The 21,499-nt window shown below is 44.6% G+C and overlaps 1 protein-coding gene across 2 annotated transcripts in view; it reads left to right on the forward strand.

Moving 5' to 3' along the window:
* The first annotated feature begins 2,544 nt into the window (after positions 1-2,544).
* Positions 2,545-21,499, forward strand: part of TGM4 (transglutaminase 4) — a 34,594-nt gene continuing 15,639 nt past the window's right edge. The window contains exons 1-9 of one of the 2 annotated variants that reach the window (XM_083404906.1): positions 2,545-3,734; positions 5,536-5,778; positions 7,118-7,332; positions 7,473-7,630; positions 10,880-11,059; positions 12,295-12,401; positions 14,608-14,737; positions 18,468-18,586; positions 21,370-21,477. In XM_083404906.1, the coding sequence (XP_083261032.1) occupies positions 7,615-7,630; positions 10,880-11,059; positions 12,295-12,401; positions 14,608-14,737; positions 18,468-18,586; positions 21,370-21,477 (660 nt within the window). In that variant the 5' untranslated portion in view covers positions 2,545-3,734; positions 5,536-5,778; positions 7,118-7,332; positions 7,473-7,614. Of the gene's footprint in view, positions 3,735-5,535; positions 5,779-6,857; positions 7,333-7,472; positions 7,631-10,879; positions 11,060-12,294; positions 12,402-14,607; positions 14,738-18,467; positions 18,587-21,369; positions 21,478-21,499 lie in introns of those variants that run through there. The other variant, XM_083404905.1, reaches the window with a different exon arrangement.

The following is a 21,499-nucleotide window of genomic DNA, read 5'->3' on the forward strand; positions in this document are numbered from 1 at the left end:
AAAATCTTATTAAAAAAAAAAGATACTTGCAGGAGGAGTGCTTGCCTTTGGGCAAAACAGGGAGGTGAGTCGCCGGGGGATCAGGACCGGCCATTACCCCAACAAAGATAAAAGGCTGTTGGACCCTGCCCCAGGTTGCGGGAGCAACATTGCTGTATGCCAGATCCTACCTGAGATCCTTGCCTGGTTCCCTGCCTCGTGTCCTGCCTTGACCCTGTCGGACTGACTCCTAGCGGAACCTTCGGGTTCTGGACCAGTCCTGGACCGCGTTTCATGGGTTTCCCCCAGGCCCAGCACACCTGTGGGACTTGGAGAATTACATGAAAATGATGTACCCGGTGGTATTTGACTCCTACGAAGCTGGCAGAAATGTATAGGACAAGTAGAAATACCTGCTGGAAATGTAAAGAAAAAGAAGATACTTTTTATCATATGTGGTGGACCTGGTAAAAGCTTTCTGGGAGATGATATATAATGAATTGAAAAAAAATGTTTAAAAACAACTTTTGTTAAAAAACCAGAAGCTTTTTTTTATTAGGAATTACAGGTACTGACATCCCAAAGGAGCAGAAAAGATTTTTTTACATATGGAACAACAGCCGCCTGGATGTTACTAGCCCAGAGACTGAAAGAAGATGAAGTCCCTACCAAAGAATGGCAAACCAAGCTGATGGACTATGTCGAGATGGCAAAGCTGACTGGAAAACTCAGGAACCAAGAGGACAAAAACTTTACAAAAGAATGGGGGAAATGTACAAGTTATTTAAGAGACCACTGTAAGCAGATGGGAACATTGGCAGGATTTTGATTTCACTCGTCGTGTAGCAATTACCATGGAAAATGTGGATTGACATAATAGCAAGAGCTTGGAAGAAGATGCTGTTTTAAATGTTTAAAATGGGGCTCCAGGGAGGGAGTGGGGGAAAGTCCTAAGATTCTGAGGAATCTCTGTATATGGATATGTATTTGAATTTTTTTTATAATTTTGTATTGGAAAATCAATTTTTTTAAAAAATAAAAATAAAAAAGATGGCCCATTTCAAGTCTGGTTCAGGTTTTAAAAAAACGAAACCAGAGTTTTAAAACAGGTATTGTGGGGGAGGGTTGTGTTACACCTCTAGAGACCAAAGATAGATAAATCTAACATTTTTGCTTTCTGTCTTTTTTTCTATTTTGCCTATCTTCAATTTAGTTCTCGCCATTTCTGCATCAGTTTTTAATATTTAGAAACTGTCTGCCTAAAAATTCTTATACCTCTTCATTCACATTTCTTCCATTATACCCCTTTTTATTCCCAGTTTTGCCTAATATGCATGTATTTGCAAACAGTCCGCCATTTTAGAAAGCAATTTTGTATGTCATCTTCACTGACGTCTGTGGGGGGGTTTTAACCTGGGCTTTTGGCTCTTACTTTGAAGGGTTTCATGTACAGTACTTGCGGTCTCCCTTAGTGGGGCAGGTTCTATAAGGATCTGCCTTTTATTTGTATAGATGTTTTGTTTTGTTGTGATTGGTTTTAGGGTTAATATTGTGTTATAAGTCTCTTTGGGTCACTTTTGTGAGGAAAGTGACGTCATAATAATTAGTAATAGAAAAGGTAGCAGCATCTCACATTCATTTTGGAAGTGCCAATCAGGCAGGTTTGTATTAAAACGTGAACTGAACAAATCTCTCGCCCATCCCTACTAGAGACTAGATCTTTTTGAATGATGGAAGTGTTCCAATAGCCATAGTCCATATTTTATTTTTAAAAAAATCAGTTATGAAGCGTAGTACGTTGCCCTCGCAAAAGGCTTGAGCATTCAGGAGATTTTCAGAGCTCTAGCTTAGATTCTACACATAATGCCTATTGGACATACCAAATATGCTAAACCAATTGCAAAGGTGAGGCACTATATAATGCTTACAGCTTTTCCCACTGGCAGAAATGGAAGGAATACTGAGCATGTAGATAGCAGGGCCTTAGCATAATATATCTAAAACAAATAAATCCTTAAGGGCATCTATTACAGGAATGCCAAAGCCAACTTGGCTAAGCCTCGAGATGAATCTTGAAATCACGTTTGCGCATTAAGGAAATAAAATGCATAGCCTCATAAATTTCCCCAGCTGATGATGATGATAAAAAGAGGTGATCAGCGCTCCTCTTTTTATATTCAGTCTTCAATTTTCATACCACTTATTTTGCAGAAGTTGACTTCTGATAAAACTCCTTTACTCTGAAGTAAGTTCTACAGTGGTATCTCAGGTTACATATGCTTCAGGTTGCAGAATCCGCTAACCCAGAAATAGTGCTTCAGGTTAAGAACTTTGCTTCAGGATGAGAACAGAAATCGTGCTCCGGCGGCAGCAGGAGGCCCCATTAGCTAAAGTGGTGCTTCAGGTTAAGAACAGTTTCAGGTTAAGTACAGACCTCCGGAACGAATTAAGTACTTAACCCGAGGTACCACTGTACTTAGTTTGAGATAGCTCGTTGCCAAACGAGCATATAGAAAACGGCAGCTTTCCAACGACAGTACCCGAAACCTGCGGGGGGGGGGGAGATTGGAAATTGCAGCGTGGCCTCTATTCCTTGCGCAGAAATAGGTTTTCCTGGGTGAATTTCCTCCACTAACGCTTAGAAAAAACTATTAGGATTCCCAGTTTTCTTATACTGTCTGTCCCATAATGCAGCAACTGTGAGGGGGAGCACATCACTCATATTTCCCAATTCTCACAATACAAACCTGCGGTGAAAGGAGGGTGGGAATTTTAACTTTTCTCCCAGAAAAAGGGAGGCACAACTTAGTTGTTAGGTTTCAACTTTCATCACCACCAGCCTGCTGAAGGGCCACAGGTTATCCAAGCTTGCCCCTAGGATGTTCAAATTAAAAGCATTAATACCACTAACTGTTTGGCAGATGTAGTTACCCAAACTAGCAACCCCAGTCAACATTTGTATATAATTGTATCTAAGGGATGCAGGTGGCGCTGTTGTCTAAACCACTGAGCCTCTTGGGCTTGCTGATCAGAAGGTTGGCAGTTCGAATCCCCACAACAGAGTGAGCTCCCATTGCTCTGTCCCAGCTCCTGCCAACCTAGCAGTTCGAAAGCACACCAGTGCAAGTAGACAGATAGGTACCACTGTGGTGGGAAGGTAAACGGCGTTTCCATGTGCTCTAGTTTCTGTCACAGTGCCCTGTTGCGCCAGAAGCAATTTTGTCATGCTGGCCACATGACCGAGAAGCGCTGCAACCCTTTAGTCGCCTTTGACTGGACTCACCATCAAGGGGTCTTTTACCTTTTTTTCCTTTTTCTTTTTTTACTAATTAGCACTTTTAACTACGTGTGATGGTGGGGGAAGCTGTGTTAGAACCAGCTATCTATACCAACTTGTATCACAGAAAATGTGCTACCTATATGCTATGTCTATATACCTTAAAATAAACCTATATACCAGCAGTGGGAACGTATTTGTTTCCGAAAAGCTGGCCTTGGAAATCCTAGCCTTGAGGCTTCACAAACCAGCCACTTTGTAGAGTCATATACCAAAGGTGGAGAGGTGTTAGGTCAATAATTTTTCTTCTTCTCTTGGACAGTTATGGGTTTTAGATATGTTTACTCCCAATCAATATTTGCTGTACTCAGCAGTCCACAACTTATGACCGCTGAAACATTATTATTTGCTTTAGGTGTTGACTGGTTCAGAAAAAGGTGGTGTCTGTTTCTGTAATCTCTGCAGTGTAAAGAAACAGGTAACTAACTTTATTTAATAAAAACTATCTAGGTTGAATTGGGCAATAAAACACTTTTTCAGCAATAGTCCTTTGAAAGTCAGGACTGAAATTAGCACCAATCAACTTAATGGTTATTTTTCTTCTTCTTTACCCTTTTAAAGATCATGAATGGCAAATGCTATGAGCGAAGGCTTCCATTTACCAAACACTTCTTTTAAAATAGAGAGCATTAACATAGAGCGCATTGCAGTAGTCCGAGCGGGAGATAACCAGCGCATGCACCACTCTGGCAAGAAGGGTCTCCTCTGGTGTTATATAGTCTCGGCGGCCACTCCCAGTCACCAGTCTCACTGCCACATTCAGGATTAGTTGTAGTTTCCAGGTCACACAGCTGCCCTGGACACAGAATTGACCTGCGCCTCCATGGTCGGTTGTGAGTCCAAAATGACTCCCAGGCTGCGCACCTGGTCCTTCAGGGGCACAGTTACCCCATTCAGGACCAGGGAATCCTCCACACCTGCCCGCCTCCTGTCCCCCCAAAACAGTACTTCTGTCTTGTCAGGATTCAACCTCAATCTGTTAGCCGCCATCCACCCTTCAACCGCCTCCAGACACTCCAGGTAAATGGCATTTCCGTGCACTGCTCTGGTTTGCCAGAAGCGGCTTAGTCATTCTGGCCACATGACCTGGAAGCTGTATGCTGGCTCCCTCGGCCAATAAAGCGAGATGAGCGCCTCCACCCTCGCCCACCCCGTCTTGTCAGGATTCAATCTGTTAGCCACCATCCATCCTCCAATCATCTCCAGACACTCAAATATTTTTATTTGTGTGTCCTTAAAATATCAGCTGATGTAAGGCCCAAGCAGGAAGCATAATTTCAGTGTTTATGCAAAGGCAATTAACCCTTTCTCTTTGTGTTGCAATTCTGCTGAAAATGGTTTCAGATGACGGACTTGTAAAAGTCTAGAAGAATAATGGGAAATAATTTATAATGAATTTGGGGGGGAAATGTTTTAAAGTACTTTCCCCCAAAAAACAAAGTCCTTTTTGTTGGGGATAATTCAGATGGAAATACCCAGGTGTCAAAAAAGGCTATTTATGTATGCCACTACTGTGGACCTTGTTTTGTTAGTCCAGAAATGGAAAATAAGTGAGGTCCCAACTAAAGAAGAATGACAACTGATTGAACACACACAGCTGGAAGACTTAACTTATATAATAAGAGAACAAGAAGAATACACGTTTAAAGAAGATTGGAAAATGTTTAATGCATATATGGGTGAAGATTGTGCACATTTGAAAACGTTGGCAGCATTAAGAAAAATTCAACAGTGTAAATAAGTTTCGATGGATGCAAAAATTGAATACTGAATGGCTTAGTTCAGGCACAGGCAAACTCCGGCCCTCTAGATGTTTGGGACTACAGTTCCCATCATCCCTAGCTAACAGGACCAGTGGTCAGGGGTGATAGGAATTGTAGTCCCAAACATCTGGAGGGCCGGAGTTTGCCTATGCCTGGCTTAGTTTACGTAAAATATGCATAGATCTATAGCATGCAAATTGAACCATGGAAGGAGAAGAAGGGAAGTCATTGCTATTTTAAGGTTGTTCAAATGAATATTCTAAAATGTTAAATAGAAAAAAATAATAAAAATTATACAAAAAAGAAAGAAAGAAAATGGTTTCAGATGAGCTGCTTAAAGTTGGTCAATCTAGCTGGCAAGGCTTCAGCCAGGCACATCCTCCTGTTGTAAGGGGAATGACAAATGTTGTGCTTCCATGGAGACTAATGGTTACATCTGTTTGATTTTTTTCTCAGGGGCAAGTGGGGGCCACATACCAGTGGTGGGTGAGCCCCAAAGCCCCAAAGACCAAAGCACACAAATGACACAATAACTTGGCCATGCCAGAAGAGTTTGCAGCGTTTCCTCACTGAGCTAAGAAAGCCTGTTTTCAGCACACAGTGGAGAAACTAGCTTCTTCTACTTCTACTTCTTCTTCTTCTTCTTCTTCTTCTTCTTCTTCTTCTTCTTCTTCTTTGGCGATCCCTCAACGTAGCCGAGTAAGATTGTCTTCCATAAACACGGTTTTCACAGTGAGTCCGTAAGTGACTGTGGGGGCCAATTCTGGATCCACACGTGCTTCCACAGTGGGGACATAGGTTTCTGGGTGGGAGTTGATCACAGTGAGTGTTTGCCAAGCGTGCCTTCCTCTTAGCATGTTTCTCCCTTTCATCTTGAGTTTGAGTGTCTTCAAAGCCCACGACGCCTCTGGTAAAGGCTGCTCTCCAACTGGAGCGCTCAAAGAGTGAGACACGACTAAACAACAACAGGGTTCGAAATTCACCAAGTACATTTTGAATCTTGCTTTCAGCCACTTGCGACCAAGTGAAGATCGCCAGGCACTAGGATTGTGCCTGACGTCTCCACCATCTGGAGGCGCATGCCTGGACATCCTTGGATCTTGACTGCTTCCACACACTAGCAATGCATCCTTTTGAATTCTATCTGTGATACTTTATCTACACAATCAGAATGAATTTCAGGAACCCAAAAGTCGTATTGAAAAATACAACTTTCAAGCGTCTGGCCCAAACATGGCAACTAGGCATTCCATTTTGGCAACTGTAACCCTGGTTTAAGGAGCCATTTGCAGTGGTGTAGCGTGGGGGGTGCAGGGGAGGCCAGCCGCACCAGGCGCAACATCTGGGGGGGGGGCGCTCGCACTCACAGCTCTCTGCCCCTACCTGGCCCACTCACTCTCTCTCACTGCAGTGCTGGCTGTGCAAATCCGATCCAAGCCGCCGGGTCGCCGCCCACTGTGGAGGGGAGGGTGCCAGGTGTGCGGTGCGGTGCGGAGAGAGAGCGAGGGACTATCTGAGGGAGGGACAGTGCAGCGGGGGGGGCCCCCGCAAATTACTTGCCTTGCCCCGGGTTAGGGGGCGCAAATTACTTGCCTTGCCCCGGGTGCTGACAACTCACGCTACGCCACTGGCCATTTGGCACCTAAATGATATATCTGAGCTTCTAACACTTCTAACACCTCCATAGCTCTCTTCCAAAGAAAACCACATAAAACTCAGGTAATCGTTGCAGCCCTTGTGTTTCTTACCGCTCTTGAGAAGTGGGTCAAGCTTAACAACATCATGATTTTACCACCTCATTGTATTTTGTTTGGGTTGAGCAGAACATTTGAACTACTCAGGGAAGAATAAATTAATTTTTATTCCCGCCACCTCCTGGTTTTAAAGTATCTATGCATGGGGCATTTGTCTGTCTGGTTGTAAGTCACTTTGGGTTGCCCTGGGCAAGACAAAGCAACTAACAAAAATGAATAAAATATTCTGTATTTGAAAATGCCAACCTTAAATAAATATCAGTGCAGGTTTCCTCTGCTTTCAGCCTCAACTGGCTACAGATGAGGATGATCGAGTTTTAGCGAGTCCTTGAACCTGACGCCACTAAAATCCATGACCAGAGCAGTCGATTAAACCAATAAGTCGACCAAACCTTTGACTTAATGGGAGAAACGACGTTCCCTTAAGGAGTAAAGTTCTTCTGGTGGCCATTTTGATACAGTCCATTTCATCCAAATTGTGAATGAAGAAACAAGGCGTGTGAGTGACTTTCACTTGATTTCAGATAAGCCACCTGTCACAGTGTTAATTGGCATATGTCTTTTCGGCTACTTAGGATGGTTTCATGCTTGTTGCAAACTTTGAAAGTTGTTCTTGCATTTCAACTTCCTCTTTCCTAGCCCCACCTCCTTGCAATGTGATTTCTAACACCCCAAAGAACCTGATAAATAGGAGACAGCTTCCTTCAGCTCAGTCAGAAAAACGTGGGACTGGCTGCTCCTGCCTGTTCAAATCTTACAGAAGCAAAGCCCAGGCGAAACCATGAGCAAAGCAGCTGGTAAGTACATAAAGGATGTTTAGTTCTCCTCGAATTGATTTCTTCCTCTTTGCTTCTATCTGATAGCCCTGGGTAACACAACCTGCAATGAAATGATTTTATGAGTTTACTTCTGAGGATTTATGGGCACATCAGCCCCTGAGATTTAGAGCCAACACCTATAATTGTTTAATAAATGTTGGAGTGCTGCTCTTTGATCTTCAGATAACATGGGTATAATGCCCTTTAAGTTTGTGTCCCTGTACTATATACTCTAAAAAAACTAACAGACCCATTAAAAAGCCTGTGAGGTTCATGCAGTGCTCCACCCCCCCCCCCCGCTAAAAAAAATGTTTAAGGGTACTCTCCTTTTCCTACTCAGGTTGAAATACTGCCCCTCAATGAGGCCAAACTTAGATTCACAAAATGTTTAGGGGTATGTGTACCCCCACATTCCCCCAGAAAAAAAGCACTGGGTTCATGTATATTAAAGGTAAAGGGACCCCTGACCATTAGTCCAGTCGTGACCGACTCTGGGGTTGCAGCGCTCATCTCACTTTATTGGCTGAGGGAGCCGGCGTACAGCTTCCAGGTCATGTCGCCAGCACAACTAAGCCGCTTCTGGCGAACCAGAGCAGCGCACAGAAACGCCGCTTACCTTCCCGCCAGAGTGGTACCTATTGATCTACCTGCACTTTGATATGCTTTCAAACTGCTAGGTTGGCAGGAGCAGGGACCGAGCAATGGGAGCTCACCCTGTTGCGGGGATTTGAACCGCCAACCTTCTGATTGGCAAGTCCTAGGCTCTGGGGTTTTCCTATTTTCTTTTTAAAAAATGTTTTTATTAGCAATTTCAACATAACAAATTATCAAAACATATCATATACATATAATTTGTAAAAAGCTCCCATTCTTCCTTAAAGTCACAGTTGTCCTTGTCCCACAATTTGTATGTCAATGCAGCCAGCTCTGCGTAGCTCATCAATTTTTCTTGCCACTGTTCTTTCGTTGGGATTTCCTCGTTTTTCCATCCTTGTGCTATCAAGGAAACAGGGTAAAGGTCCTATTTTCTTATCAGCATGACTAATAGTTTTTAATGGTTTTGTGAGCACGCATGCCAAGTAAAAAGCAAAAAAGCAAACAGGAAGCATTTAATTAAAGGCACAGTTGCTCTTTAAAAATGCAATAGTGTTTTCCTGTACATACTTTCAAGTACTGTTGTGTTTTATTGCAGAAATAAAATCAGGGTTTTTGGGGGGGGGGATTAGGGGGAAAACACTATAAATGTCACAATGACATTGTGTGGATTCTCTGTAAAAGGTTTAGGAGCCGGTTGTGGCAATTCCAGAGAAATGGGCTAGAGTAGAAGTAACCTGTCTTTCACATATGCACGTCAAAAGATGAAGAGAGGCTCAAAAGCACACCTGAAATCTGCCCATGGAGAATGCAAGCTAAGCGTCCATTGACGTAGATAACAATTCCCCGGTGTTGACAGTGTACGCAGTTTTTGAGGAGCGGATCATGCTTGACTAGCCATAGAGAATAAATTCCTCTTGTACACATTTTCCCCATGCCAAATTATTACCCCTTGTTTCCTGTTCTTGTTTGCTTAACAGAGAAGAAAGCCTTTACTAATTCCCTTTTTATTTCCTTTAAAAGGAACTTCTCCACTTTGTAATGAGCAAACAATTGCGGAAGGCGTTTGATTAGAGGATATTTATGGGGTACCTTTATTATATCCTTCAGCTGTGGTGATATTACCGTATTGGCCTGAATATAAGCCTCGGTTTTCTTTTCTTTTTCAAAAATTTCGACCGTGAAACGTTAAAGCGCAACTTAAATTCACAACCTTACAAAAATGGGCTTTTACGATATCGCTGCTGAAACAGACCTACGGTAAAACGGAATGGGTGTGAGTGCCTGCGGAATTTTAAGGGAGCGGCTTATATTCTGGTATTGTCCTTTTTTTCTCCACCCTTGAATTTTAAAGGTGTGGCTTAAATTCGGGTGAGGCTTATATCCGGTTGCGGCTTATATTCGGGCCAATTTACGGTATAAAGGTGATATCAGACATAAGCTAATCAACTTCCTTCTATATTTAACATAAAGAGAAAGGGGGCACCAAATTGGCAGCCCGATCTTTGCCACACTTGCTATGCTGGCATAAGTGGAAGTAGTATCTCTTCCAGCAGAGACAACTGAAATCTGGGGTGTTCTGGGTCAATTTTTTGTCCAACGGTGTGAAGAAGAGAGGAGGATTCTAGATAGAAAATGGCAGAGGATGAGCTCTTTCAGAACAGGAGCCAGAGTGGTTCTTTAAAGATGTCCAGAAAGACATCTTTAAAGAAAGACATTAAAGGTTCTTTAAAGATGTCCAGATGCCCAGAAAGCTGTCTGTGGACAAACGCTGGCTCCCTTGGCCTGAAAGCGAGACGAGCGCCACAACCCCATAGTCACCTTTGACTGGACTTAACCATCCAGGGGTCCTTTACCTTTTGTAAGCTTATACATGTTGTAGCGTTAACATTACTTTTAAACTTCAGAAACCACCAAGCTGAATGAGACGCCAGCCTCCTCTAATACGCAGGCAAACATGAAAACCATTGCCCTAAATGGCCTCGGCCCAGTATACCTGAAGGAGCGTCTCCACCCATCATTCAGGCTGAGATCCACCTCTGAGGGCCTTCTGGTGGTACCCTCACTGCGAGAAGTGAGGTTACAGGGAACCAGGCAGAGGGCCTTCTCAGTAGTGGCACCCGCCCTGTGGAACGCCCTCCCACCAGATGTCAAGGAGATAAACAACTATCCGACTTTTAGAAGACATCTGAAGGCAGCCCTGTTCAGGGAAGTTTTTAGTGTCTGATGTTTTATGATTTTTTAAATATTTTGTTGGAAACCGCCCAGAGTGGCTGGGGAGACCCAGCCAGAGTGGCAGGGTATAAATTATTATTATTATTATTATTATTATTATTATTATTATTATTATTATTATATTGCTGTTAAGTTGTGTATGAACATATCAGATGACACAGTGATTCTTCAAACAGCTCTTGTTTATTCGCAGGCCAGGACAGAACTGAACTGAAGGGTTCAGTTAGCCTGCTTATATAGAGCTCCAGTACAATGTAACTGTAACAACTTTCTAAAACTATCCAATCACTGAACGTCACTTTCGATCCCTTATTTGCATAACTATCTACAGTATCCCCCTGCTGGCCCAGGGTGAGAACTTCAGTACATAACAATTGCCTTCTTCACCATCCTTTCCAGGGGATCCGCTGAAGGTTACTGGAATCGATTTCCTCCGAGAACAGAATACCCACCTCCATCACACCGGCGACTACAACAATGGCAGCCTGATTGTGAGACGTGGGCAGCCTTTTGAGTTGAAGCTGACTTTAAGCAGGGAGCTGAACAACAATGACAAAGTCACACTGCAGCTCAGAATTGGTAAGCGAGCAAAACATGGCTTGATTCATCCCAGGTTGTCTAGGAATGCAGCAGAGTAATTCAGACATTTGTCCTTCAGAGATGCCACAATCTGCTATCAGGGTCAGGCAGACACGGTGGGCAAGTTCAATAAAATTTGAAAGTATTTGTTTGGTTTCCTGAATGGCTTCCAATGCGGATATTTTTATATGTTTTGAGAAGAGAAATGGAACTCAAGAGGGGAACCAGAGCTGGAGATCCATGTTGTCTTTTATTATTCCACTGATTTCCCAGGTAATCTCTGGGACCATCCAGGTAGACTACCTGTAATGGTTCTAGGGGTTGCTCGTGCGTAAGCCGGTGCAAACACCTGGCTGGATTGCCTGAGTGAACCTTTTCTGTCCGGACAGCCACTCACCCGTGGCTTTCTCAATTGCTGGCAGAATTCGTCAGTGGGAGTTTCTTAAACTTCTTCGAGCAAAGAAGCTCTTTGACGCCTAGTCTTCTACTCTCTCTGCGCGAAAGCCTTCTGCGCAAGGAGGGCGTAGGCAGCGGGGGACCTCTACTCTCCCTGCTGGTCCCCGGCAAGGAGTCATGGGACCACCTCGCCGCTTCCCCCATCTGCCCCCCTTCTCCACTGGTGCTACGCTGATTCTCTTCCCCAGAAGATACGCTGCCTCTTCCAATCCCGGGACGCTCTCTGGAATCCCTCTGGATTTTGCACTCTCCCTCCAGCACTGATGGCAGTTCCCCGACACTACCATAGAATCATAGATTGGAAAGGGATCCCAGGGGTCTTCTATTCCAATGCGGGAATCTCAACTAAATCTCTTCCAGGAACTGATCACATTGAGAGTTGCTTGGCTTTAGCAATGTAACAACATCATAATCTTTGAAGCCATGCTACTCCTTGAGTACAGAAAGAACAACACACGCTGCTAAGCTTTTAATTTTTCTAAGGATTAGAAACAGGAACGCTTTGTTTAATCGAGGGTTTTGTGATTCTACATCAGATGCCAAATTGTGTGGTAAAGAGATTGTGAATGCAATGTACTGCTTACTTCCTTGGAGTGTTGTATTAGAGGAGACACACAAGCCACTTAGCAAAATTATTTTGCATCTTCAGCATCCTTCTCTGCGCAGTAGAAAATGCTTCAGAGACGAGGCCTGAAAACAAAGGCTATTGCCATATTCGCTGCTGACACTTTTTGGGGGAATTTATTGATGTTGTTCTTTGTGAATTTGTGTCCTTCCAGGTGAAAAACCAATGCAATCCAATGGGACTCTTCTATCCATGAATGCAAGATCAGGACAGAAAGATCAATCCTGGAATGCCAAGATTTGTCAAACAAATGGGAAGGAGGTACATATGTTTGGGATAGCCTTGACTTAAATGGCCATTTACATTTTATGGCTACTGTAATGGTCCTAGGGGTTGCTCGTGCGTAAGTTGCCGCCACTCCTGGCTAGGTTACCTGGTTGAACCCTCAAGTTTTGTGGCTGCCTCAGTCACTGGCAGAATCCGTCAGTGGGCGTTGCTTGAACCTTTTCCAGCATAAAAGCTGTTTGACGCCCAGTCTCCTCCTACTCTGCCTGCGCGGAAGTCTTCTGCGCAGGGAGGGTGTGGGCAGCGGAGTACCCGTACTCTCTCCGCTGGTCTCCGGCGAGGAGTCCTGGAGCCACCTCTCCAATTCCCCCATCTGACCCCCTTCTCCACTGGTGTTACGCTGATTTCCTTCCCCAGCGGATGGGCTGCCTCTCTCCCTACTGGGACCCTCTCCGGCATCCCTCTGGAGCCTTCTCTCCGCCTCCAGCTCCGATGGCAGTTCCCTGACAGCTACCAAACAGAAGGTGGTTTAAATTACTCTTCAGGGTGAATGTCATTTCAGGTCAAGACTTTTCACTACGGTATTTTACTTGCGATACCCTTCATAATATCCAGAATGTGATATAGGGGTACTCAAGAGACCCAGGGAATCAAGAACTGAGTTCAGTTGCGTTCCAACTTGGGGGGGCGGGGCGGGGAGCCCTGTTTCTATGTGTGGTAGGACTTCTGAGAGATGTCCCTTCTGTAATTTACACATGAGTACCACTGCGCGGGTGGCATTGTGGTCTAAACCACAGAGCCTAAGGCTTGCCAATCAGAAGGTCGGCGCTTCGAATCCCCGCGACGGGGTGAGCTCCCGTTGCTTGGTCCCTGCTCCTGCCAACGTAGCAGTTCAAAAGCATGCCAGTGCAAGTAGATAAATAGGTACCACTCTGGCGGGAAGGTAAACGGCGTTTCCGTGCGCTGCTCTGGTTCGCCAGAAGCGGCTTAGTCATGCTGGCCACATGACCCGGAAGCTGTATGCCGGCTCCCCGGCCAATACAGCGAGATGAGCGCCGCAACCCCAGGGTCAGCCACGACTGGACCTAATGGTCAGGGGTCCCTTTACCCTTTACCACTGTCACCATCCGTGTTTTAATCAGGGGAATAGCATGGGAAGGGCCAGGGGGCCGTGGCCCTGGGCACAGATTTTGTAAAGGATGAAGAGGGCACATCCAGGTGTGGCACGCAGGCTGGGCCTTCAGGGCTGGGGCACCAGCGGCACCTCCTTACCCCCAAGGCCAGCAATGGGACGCTTGCATGTACCCCGTCCCTGGGCCAGCTGAGAAGGAGGAAGGAGGAGTATTGTCGGAGGATGACCTGTGCCACAAACCAGATTTAATGGACATATCAGAGTGCTCTGTAAATTGATAGAGTCTTTTATATACAGTGAGGGGGGGGGAGTATTTGATCCCCTGCTAAATTGGCCCGTTTGCCCTCTGACGAAGAAATGACCAGTCCATAATTTTAATGGTAGGTTTATTGTAGCTGTGAGAGACAGAATAACAACAGGAAAACCTGAGGCAACGGGGTAGCAACGGAACTGACGATTCACTGTGCTAGAGAATAATCTAATAATTTTTTATTTTTTAGTTATTCTCCCGTTAGAGTCACAAAATGTTTAGGGGTACACATACCCCTGTGTCCCCCCAGAAAAAATGTACTGCATATTCTGTACTAGACTTCTTATCAGTCTTTCTTTTGAAGCGTTCAAGGAACCTTGATGCAGGGAAATGCTTAGCAGCAATGATAGCGGTGTTGCACAAAACATCCAAGTGCATTTCCTCTGTCCCACAAAAAATCCGTCCCACAAAATCACCTGTTTTGGGGTGCATTCCCAAATAATTGAAGCAGAATTCTGCCATCCCACTTTCCAACTTCCATTATTTGCAACTCCAGTAGAAGAGGTTCAGTAGAAGAGTTTCTTCTCTCTTTCACCAGAATATTTTTGTAAACCGCTTTGAGGTGTTTTTGTTTTTTGTTTTACAATCAATTGGTGTGTGAATTTTATGAAACAAATAAACTGGGCAGATGTTTGTAATGTTAGTTTTGCTTGTTCCATGTTTTCTGGAAGCTGGTTGTTTAATAACTAAGACACTAGACCATCTGGACTAGGGTGTGTCCACATTTAAATGGAGTAATGGGGATACCTAATTATCATGTACACTATTATAGCCCTATGATGTTCTTGTGTTTTTCTTAGTGCCGCATAGTTGTAACCAGTCCAGCAGATGCAATTATTGGAAAATATCTTCTAAATGTGATCACGGGACCTAGTGTTTATACTCCTGATAAAAAATGTGTCTACGTTTTGTTCAATCCCTGGTGCGAAGGTAATTCATGTGACCTAATGAGATTTACTTCATATTGCGATAATATAAGGTTAACTTTAAAAAATGTGTCTCTTGTTTAGCTCTTTTCCTCATAAATGCAATGAAAGCTGGTTTTGCAGTGATTCTATGAGGTGTATGATATTTTTTAATGAAGTCATCAGGTTATGAAACTTCCTTCTGTTGCTGCTCACAGTATAATTTTTGCAACCCAGTTTAAACATAAGCAGGGGTACATTTCAACACACTGAAAAATTGCCCACAAAACCCTGCCTGTGGGACATTTAAAACACATAATGTCTCTCATGGAATCTTGGGAGTTGTAGTTTTCCCCTCACAGAGCCACCATTCCTAGAACCATTAAGAAACTACAATTCCCAGCATTCATCTGCTTCAAATGCTGTGGAGACAAGAGTTTTATTTGGCGTTCTCTTGGGATGAGTGGATAAGAACTGCTCTGTTTGAAAATATTGTGCTTGTGAATGAACAGAGCCAGTCGTAGGAGGCGGGTATAAATGGCATAGTTGCTCCTGGGAATCTGATCTGTTTTATTGGCTGTCTGCTTCGCAGTCAAATGTACCTCAGGTTCAACCGCCGCAAAAGGGTCATGCTTTCAGCATGCACAACAGTTGGCGGAAGTAGTTCTGAAAAGCAGCAATATTTTCCCCTCTTTCTGGTGTGCACGCTCCCATTCACCCACTCTCAAACTCAGTGCTGTTTTTTCTAGAAAAAGAGGTGCCAGAATTCACCATGAACGTCTCCCTTGTTATAATGGCAATGGCGCCCACCTGAGAAGGGCCGGAACTGAGTTCCAGAGAGTTCCGGCTGGGGGAAAAAAGCCCTGATCAAACTAAGATTCTGTTGGGATACTGCCAGGGAGACAAAATCCATCTCGACTCCCAGGCCAATTAAGCCAGCCGGACATCAAAGGCACTCTGCCGCGGCAACGAAAAGCCTTACTTTCGCTTTCCCCCACATTGAAACCATCTTCTGCTACCATGTTGTTGGGATACTGCCAGGGAGACAAAGTCCATCATAACTCCACGTCGTCTCTGGACGTCCATTGATCTCCCGTAGGCACGCAGTATCAGCAATTAGCGACACGAGCTCCAGGAATAACTTCCCACATTCCAGAGCTCTTGCACACTCTATCAGTAGAGTTCGCACAGCGAAAGATGCACACAGGAGAGCATTATTTCCAAGTTTATTCAGCGTTGATCAGAACAAAGAAAAACATGACTGCCTGCTTGAGAGTTCCAGCAGAGAGAGAGAGAGACAAAAGCAAAGACACAACATAAACATCCTGTGAAACAGGAAATACGCAGGCTGTGACACAAACATCCTGCTCCCTTTTAAGGTGGAATGGAAATATCCTAACAGACTCAGCCCTTACCCAGATGGGAGCTGTTTCTGGAGAAAAGCAACATCCTTTGTGTGCACACAGGAGTGAGTTAGGCAGCCTCTCCCGGAGTCATGGATGGAGTGAATCCGGCAGAGGCAGATTCTTTTTTCCTTTTCTTTTTTGGTAAATATTTTTATTGAAAGTTTTCAATGTGAGGTGCAATAAAAGCCAAACAAATCTTTAAAAAGGGGGAAAGATACAGAAAAGCCAAAACAAGAGAAAGAAAGATAAAAACCAAAAAATAAAGAGGCAAAGGATAAAAGAAAGAAAGAAAGAAAGAAAGAAAGAAAGAAAGAAAGAAAGAAAGAAAGAAAGAAACTACAGTGGTACCTTCAGGTTACATACGCTTCAGGTTACAGACTCCGCTAACCCAGAAATAGTACCTTGGGTTAAGAACTTTGCTTCAGGATGAGAACAGAAATCGTGTGGCGGCAGCGGGAGGCCCCATTAGCTAAACTGGTGCTTAAGGTTAAGAATAGTTTCAGGTTAAGAACAGACTTCCAGAACGAATTAAGTTCTTAACCCAAGGTACCACTGTACAGTGGACGCTCGGGTTGTGAACGTGATCCGTGCAGGATGCACATCTGCAGCGGCGCATCTATGCACACACAGATTGCGATTCAGTGTGTCTGCGCATGTGCAAAACACAATTTAGCGCTTCTGCTAAATTCTGCGCTTCAGTGCGACCACCGAAACCCGGAAGTAACCCGTTCCGGTACTTTCGGTGGTCCGCAACCCGGAAAAAAACCTGAAGCGTCTGTAACCTGAGGTATGACTGTAACTAACTAACTATCACAATATCATTTATCCATACACAGAAAAGTACCGTATTTTTTGCTCTATAAGACTCACTTTTCCCCTCCTAAAAAGTAAGGGGAAATGTGTGTGCGTCTTACGGAGCGAATGCAGGCTGCGCAGCTATCCCAGAAGCCAAAACAGCAAGAGGGATTGCTCTTTCACTGTGTAGTGATCCCTCTTGCTGTTCTAGCTTCTGAGATTCAGAATTTTTTTTTTCTTCTTTTCCTCCTCCAAAAACTAGGTGCATCTTATGGTCTGGTGCGTCTTATAGAGCGAAAAATACGGTAGACCTTTCCCAGCTCTCACCTAGGAACTTCTGTTTCTTCCCCCAGCCTTCCATACCTGGGAGATCCCTTTTTCTCTGTCTCCCACACCGAGCCCCTCATCATTCCCCCTGTCATCTCTCCGTGTATGTCTTCATCAGTCCAAGATAGAGGACTTCTAAAAGTTAAAAATAAAACCAGCTAAGTTAAGGGCACAAAAAAAGGGGGAAAGGAAAGAAAAAAAGAAAAAAGAGTCAGATTCTATATCTGATTCAAGAAGAGGTTTATTCACTGAGCCCCTTGGACTTGCTGATCAGAAGGTCGGCGGTTCAAATCCCCGCAATGGGGTAAGCTCCCGTTGCTCTGTCCCAGCTCCTGCCAACCTAGCAGTTTGAAAGCACGCCAGTGCCAGTACAGTGGTACCTCAGGATGCGAACAGGATCCATTCCAGAGCCCCGTTCGCATCCTGAAGTGACTGCAACCCACGACTGCGCATCTGTGCGGGTCGCGATTCGCCGCTTCCACACATGCGCGTGACGTCATTTTTACCATCTGCACATGCGCGAGCGGGGAAACCCGGAAGTAACCGTTCCGTTACTTCCGGGTCGCCACGGAGCGCAACCCGAAAGCGCTCAACCTGAAGTGTATTCAGCTCGAGGTATGACTTTAGATAAATAGATACCGCTGTGGTGGGAAGGTAAACGGCTTTCCGTGCACTCTGGTTTCCATCACAGTGTCCCGTTGCACCAGAAGCGGTTTAGTCCTGCTGGCCACATGACTTGGAAAGCTGTCTGTGGACAAATGCCAGCTCCCTCGGCCTGAAAGCAAGATGAGCGCCTCAACCCCATAGTCACCTTTGACTGGACTTAACCGTCCAGGGGTCCTTTACCTTTTTTATTCAATGCTATTATTCTATAAAAAACGGTGCCAGTACACACCAGTAAGTGCCACACTTTTAGCCAGTGCTTTTCATCTAGAAAAAAGTGATGGTACTTCATACCATTGAGTATCCCCAGAAAAAAAGCACTGAACATACTTTATAATGAGAAGAAGAAATATATATAGCGGGCCATTTTGTTAATTTGGGTGGGATCCATAGCTGGGACTGGAAAGCCAGAACACAAATTGATAGTTTTGAGCCCATCAGTGTTCTTATCTGTCTATCCATCCGTTTCTTACTGTCTAAAAGCTGCAAGTATGTCGTTTCCCCAGTTTATCCCCAGTTAGACTTCCTGGAAAAAGAATTAACACACTCACATATTTTCTTTAGCGGATTCTGTCTTCATGCCTGGTGATGCTGAAAGAGCCGAGTACGTGCTCAACGACACCGGCTATCTCTACGTTGGATCAACAAAAATGATACGTGGAAGACCTTGGAATTTTGGGCAGGTAAAGACTCGCATGTTTCTCTTTCTGTCTGGATATAAGCAGGTTGAAATTTCTGTGTGAGGTTCCAGCAACCACAAACAAAGCCTTGGAATCCTGTTTAAGCTTGGGGTTGGTTGTTTTCTGATATGGGAGGAGAGGAATTTCAGGAGCGGGGACATGGGGAGGGGGGGAAAGGACATTTTCACTTGTTGCACTAAAATAATCAGTTGCCCAATGATTCCTAAATCCCAATAATATCTAAATTACAACAGTCACGAGCAGAGGATCCTGGCGCCAGCGGCAAACCGCTATATACAGGACATGTACGGCATCGCACCCGTGCACTGTAACGCCGCCACACATGCGCTGTACATAGTGGTTTGCTGCTGGCGCCGCTCAAGTGCCGTACGGACAGCGTTGGGATCCCTTCATCGCCACTATAACTGCATGTAGAGGAACCTCCGTTCACAGCTGTAGCGGCGACGGAGGGATTCCGGCACCATCTGTACGGTGCTGTAGCAGCGGCGCCGGCAAACCGCTATGTGCAGCGCATGTGCGACGTCACTATGTACGGTGCATGTGCCCTACGTAGCGACGCCCTGCCCCGGGTGTCACAACGCCCCTGTTTTTAGGGTAGCCCCATGTTACTTCCAGGCACTCAAAAACCTAAGTCATCTATTAGAGAAGCCTGCAGCAACAAAACAGCATTTTGAAGTGCTCTTGCTCAGTGTTGCAGACACTGAGGAGCCATGCCTCTCTTCAGGATATTTCATTCCAACCCCACCGACCCGTTTTCTGTTTTTCCTCCCAACATTTGATCAGCATCCCCTGACCCCCTGAGCAACTTACAATTTTGTACACAGCCCAGAGAAATTACACCTCGGCATTGTTGATAGAACAGCAACTATTATTATTATTATTATTATTATTATTATTATTATTATTATTATATTTATTATTACAGTGGTACCTCGGGTTAAGAACTTAATTCGTTCTGGAGGTCCGTTCTTAACCTGAAACTGTTCTTAACCTGAGGTACCACTTTAGCGAAAGGGGCCTCCTGCTGCCGCCGTGTGATTTCTGTTCTCATTCTGAGGTAAGGTTCTTAACCCGAGGTACTATTTCTGGGTTAGTGGAGTCTGTAATCTGAAGCATCTGTAACCTGAAGCATCTGTAACCCGAGGTACCACTGTATTATCATTATTATCATATATATTATCATTATATTATTATCACATATATATATATTATCATTATATTAGTATTATCATCATATATATTATTATTATTATTTTATTATTATTTATTATTATTTATTATGCCCTGCCAATAGGGACAATAGAGGGTGTGTTGAGGGTAAACAATAGGCTTTGGCCTCTGACACTCACCAGTGTCTGCTTTTGTACCACATCCACACAATACCATGTCAGTTGGATGGGGGACCGCATGTTGAGATTCCTGAATTCCAGGGGGTTGGACTAGATGACCCTTAGGGTCCCTCTGCAACTCTGAAGACTTGCATTTTAACAGATTGTATTCCTACCAGTAGAGGGCAGTAGCATATTGACATACACCCAACAATTCTCAGCAGGCTTTTCGAAAGCCTTTAGAGAGGGAATTTGTGTGATGCACTGCTATATTTTGTACATGAAAAAAAGAGACCCCTTTCTACATTCATAGATGTTGTGTGTCTCAAATGCTTTATGTAGGCATCTGTTGGCATCCGTCTGACTCAATGGAGGAGTACGCCTTTGTGTAGGGCTGCCATATGTCTTGGTTTTCCCGGGAATTTGGCTGCAAAATGGTGTCCGGGCAGATTTTCGGTGAATCTGCAAAATGTTCGGGCAATTATTATTTTTTAATGCTTAAAAAATCCAAGAAGAGCCCTCGGCCCCCAATGGCAACCTACTTTTGGGGGGTGAAGTCAAACCATTGGAGAGTTATAGCACCTGGTGTGGCTATAGAGACTGATACGGGAGAGACATGTTTCCTTGCAGCTGGGGCAGATGAAAGCATCTGATTTAAAACAGCTACAGATCTCTCTGCACTCCACCCAGCAGTCATTCCTCCTCTGCTGACTGCTGTGGATGCATGACCTGTCTGTCTCCAGACACTGCTGTTCTCTGCCAAGGCCGCTGGTTAAATATCATTCACTGCCGAACAGCGGCAATGACTTCAGAGACGGTCCCATTTTCCCTTCTGTGTGTCAACACAATACATTTCGCAAGCATTGAATTCATTTGAAGTTTGCATATTGACATCTCAGCAGCAGTTTTATGCTGTGTTAACTGAAGGAAAGGGTGTTTGTTAGTTTTTTTTTGTGTGTTGTTGTTGTTGTTGTTGTTTAGTCATTCAGTCGCGTCCGACTCTTTGTGACCCCATGGACCAGAGCACGCCAGGCACTCCTGTCTTCCACTGCCACCCGCAGTTTGGTCAGATTCATGTTTGTAGCTTCGAGAACACTGTCTAACCATCTCGTCCTCTGTCGTCCCCTTCTCCTTGTGCCCTCCACCTTTCCCAACATCAGGGTCTTTTCCAGGGAGTCTTCTCTTCTCATGAGGTGGCCAAAGTATTGGAGCCTCAGCTTCACGATCTGTCCTTCCAGTGAGCACTCAGGGCTGATTTCCTTAAGAATGGATGCGTTTGATCTTCTTGCAGTCCATGGGACTCTCAAGAGCCTCCTCCAGCACCATAATTCAAAAGCGTCAATTCTTTGGCAATCAGCCTTCTTCATGGTCCAGCTCTCAACACTTTCCTGTGGTGCGCAGCTTAAATGTAAGACTTTGCTTTCTGTCTCAAAACAGTTTGAGGAAGATGTTCTGGACTGTTGCATGTACCTTCTAGACAAAAGCCAGCTCAAACCAAAGGCGAAGAAAGATCCCGTGATCATCTCCAGGGCCATGTCAGCATTGGTAAGTCCTTAAATGTACAGTG

Source organism: Podarcis tiliguerta, assembly GCF_965153285.1.
Source record: "Podarcis tiliguerta genome assembly, chromosome: 12".
Classification (NCBI taxonomy): Eukaryota; Metazoa; Chordata; class Lepidosauria; order Squamata; family Lacertidae; genus Podarcis; species Podarcis tiliguerta.